A 2377-nucleotide genomic window follows, 5' to 3' on the forward strand; every position below is an offset into this window, starting at 1 on the left:
ACCGCTTTCTCACTGGGCACTGGTGTGTTCTCTTTCAATGGAGAAAAGCAGGTTTCTCCCAGGTCTTGGAGTTCATCTTGGTCTTTGATGACCTGGTGGCTGAAACATAGTCCCCTCTCACTGTGTCAGGAGGCAAGGGACAGTGAGGCAGGGCACAGATGCCTTCCAGGGGGGTCGTTGCGAGAAAGTTCTCTTCGAGGGGCCTCCCAGGCCGCTCCGCGCGGTCCACGCCCGGGACCCCAGGGCAGCCGGGCGGACTGGGAAGAAGCCCGCGCTTCTGTACCGGGAGACTCCAGTCCCAGCGTCACGTCAGGGCCATGGGGGCGCCGAGCACACCATTTCCCCTCCCCTGTGAAACCTGTGGTGCCCTTCCAGACCACGGCGTCCCGGTCCCCAGCCCGCTCCCGGGGTGCGCGCACACCCCCGTCCATGGGTTGTTCAGCAGCGTGTTTTACCTTTCAGCTGGCGGGGTCGGCTGTCATTGCTTTTGGACTATGGTTTCGGTTCGGAGGCACCATGAAGGATTTCTCATCAGAAGACAAACCGCCAGAGTATTTCTACGTGGGTGAGTGAGGTCGGCTTCCCTAAGCTTCGGCGAGCGCTGCCCCGGCTGAGGGCAGAGCTGCACCTGGGCCCCTGTAGGAGGCGGAGGGACAGAGGAGGAGACGGGGAGAAGCCTGAGGCCCCAGGACTCTGCCAAGCTCTAGGGGTGGGGGGATTGTGGTCCAGGCAGGAGAGAGCCCTGCCACCCCTGCCACCCCTGCCACCCCTGCCCTGCCTGCCCCTCACGCCGTTCTTCCCTGCGTGCTCCAACCTCAAGGAAGACGAGCGCGGGAAGCCTGGCCCAAGGAACTTCTTTCGGCTGCTTGGAAAGAAGAAGCCTAGAACGTAACTAATGTGTTTCCAAGGAGTTAGACACTCCCGGCTTCTCCCTGAGTGAAGTGGGTACTCACGCCCACGCATCCGGGGGGACTGGGGCCGTGCGCAGGCAGAGTTTTATTTTGCGGTCTTGTGTTTTAAATTGTCAAGAGTGAAACGTAATTCAAAGTGAAGAGACATCTCAGGTTTGGAGGTGCTAATCTCAGTCCCTCTGTGATTAGGGACTGCAAAGGGCAGGGGATGGAAGGAGGACAGGGAAGGGGATAGGGCTGTCCTCAGTGGGGGAGGGGCAATAACCCACCTCCCGCCAGCTGTAGGAGAGGGGCCAGGAGCGTGGAGTAGAGGATGGCCTCCAATTCTTGGACAATGTGACGAGGAAGGGCTGAGCGTTTGCCCCTGGCTTAAGTTCCTCTGATCTACTTATCCTCTTCTGCTGCCTTTTCTTTCTGCAGCTAAGTGCTCCTGGGCTCCAGATTTCAAAAAGACCAAGGCCATTGTCAGTGTAGGTGATGCCCTTTGTGACTGGCTATTTTAAGACCCATGCCAGCGCACTGCAGTTGCTTGGGGCTGCCTCTGTGCTTGGGGAGAAGCAGAATCCTGCACAGATCATTCGCTCCAAACCCCAAGAAGAGCAGAGCTGTTCCCCACGAGGGACCAGAGTCCAGGCCTCCTCAGAGCCAGCGATGTCCTCATGCAGGGCCGCTCCCAGCTCTGTCACCTTCTCTTCCAAACGCCCTTCCCACACCCCGCCTCCTGTGAGAGCAGCCACATCATTACTTTTAGAGGAAAGTAATGAAAAACCTACTAAAAGGTAATAATAAAGAATTCCACATTTCATCAAATCTTAGAAGCTATCTTTTGTAAACACCCAATTATTCTAAATTCCACTAAGAAAAGAAGAAATGCTGCCAGTTTAACTAACATACCATAAAATATGCATCCTAATTTCAGAAACATTAAAATGTAAACTATATATATATATACACATAACTCAAAACCGATGAAATGTGGTAAAAACAGTGTGGAGATGGGGAAATCTCCAGAATTAGTTCAGCGCTTGACAAAGTCATCAAGGACCCAGGTATTTCCCATCTTTCTACGTACCCTCCTCGGGACAACCTCAAACATGTCCCCTCAGGATGACAAGATAACTGCAGTGGCTCCAAGGATCATATTCTCATACAGCAACATCCCAGGGAGAAAAAGGAAGTTTCACCTCATACGATCCTTTTTAGGAACAAGTAAAACCTTAGTCAGGAGACCCCCCCAACAGCTTTCCCACTGCAGCATATTGGCCAGAATTGCACTGTGTGTCTATGCCCAAATCCGGGGACAAGGAGAGTCACCCGGCCCCCGGAAGTGGCCCAGGCACCCCAGAGGGCCTCTGACCCTTAGACAAAATTGGAGTTTTATTACAGGGAAGGAGCAGAGGGCTGTACCGTTGTGCTTCACACGGAAATGCTCTCACCAAATGGTTTTCCATGTGGTGCCCACCCTC

At 54.1% G+C, this 2377-nt stretch overlaps 1 protein-coding gene across 1 annotated transcript in view; it reads left to right on the forward strand.

Moving 5' to 3' along the window:
- Positions 1 to 2377, forward strand: part of TSPAN2 (tetraspanin 2) — a 48476-nt gene that overhangs the window by 18983 nt on the left and 27116 nt on the right. The window contains exon 2 of the mRNA XM_011366595.2: positions 463 to 565. Within this exon, the coding sequence (XP_011364897.1) occupies positions 463 to 565 (103 nt within the window). The remainder of the gene's footprint in view (positions 1 to 462; positions 566 to 2377) is intronic.

This window comes from Pteropus vampyrus, unplaced genomic scaffold (genome assembly GCF_000151845.1).
Source record: "Pteropus vampyrus isolate Shadow unplaced genomic scaffold, Pvam_2.0 Scaffold6, whole genome shotgun sequence".
Taxonomy (NCBI): domain Eukaryota; kingdom Metazoa; phylum Chordata; class Mammalia; order Chiroptera; family Pteropodidae; genus Pteropus; species Pteropus vampyrus.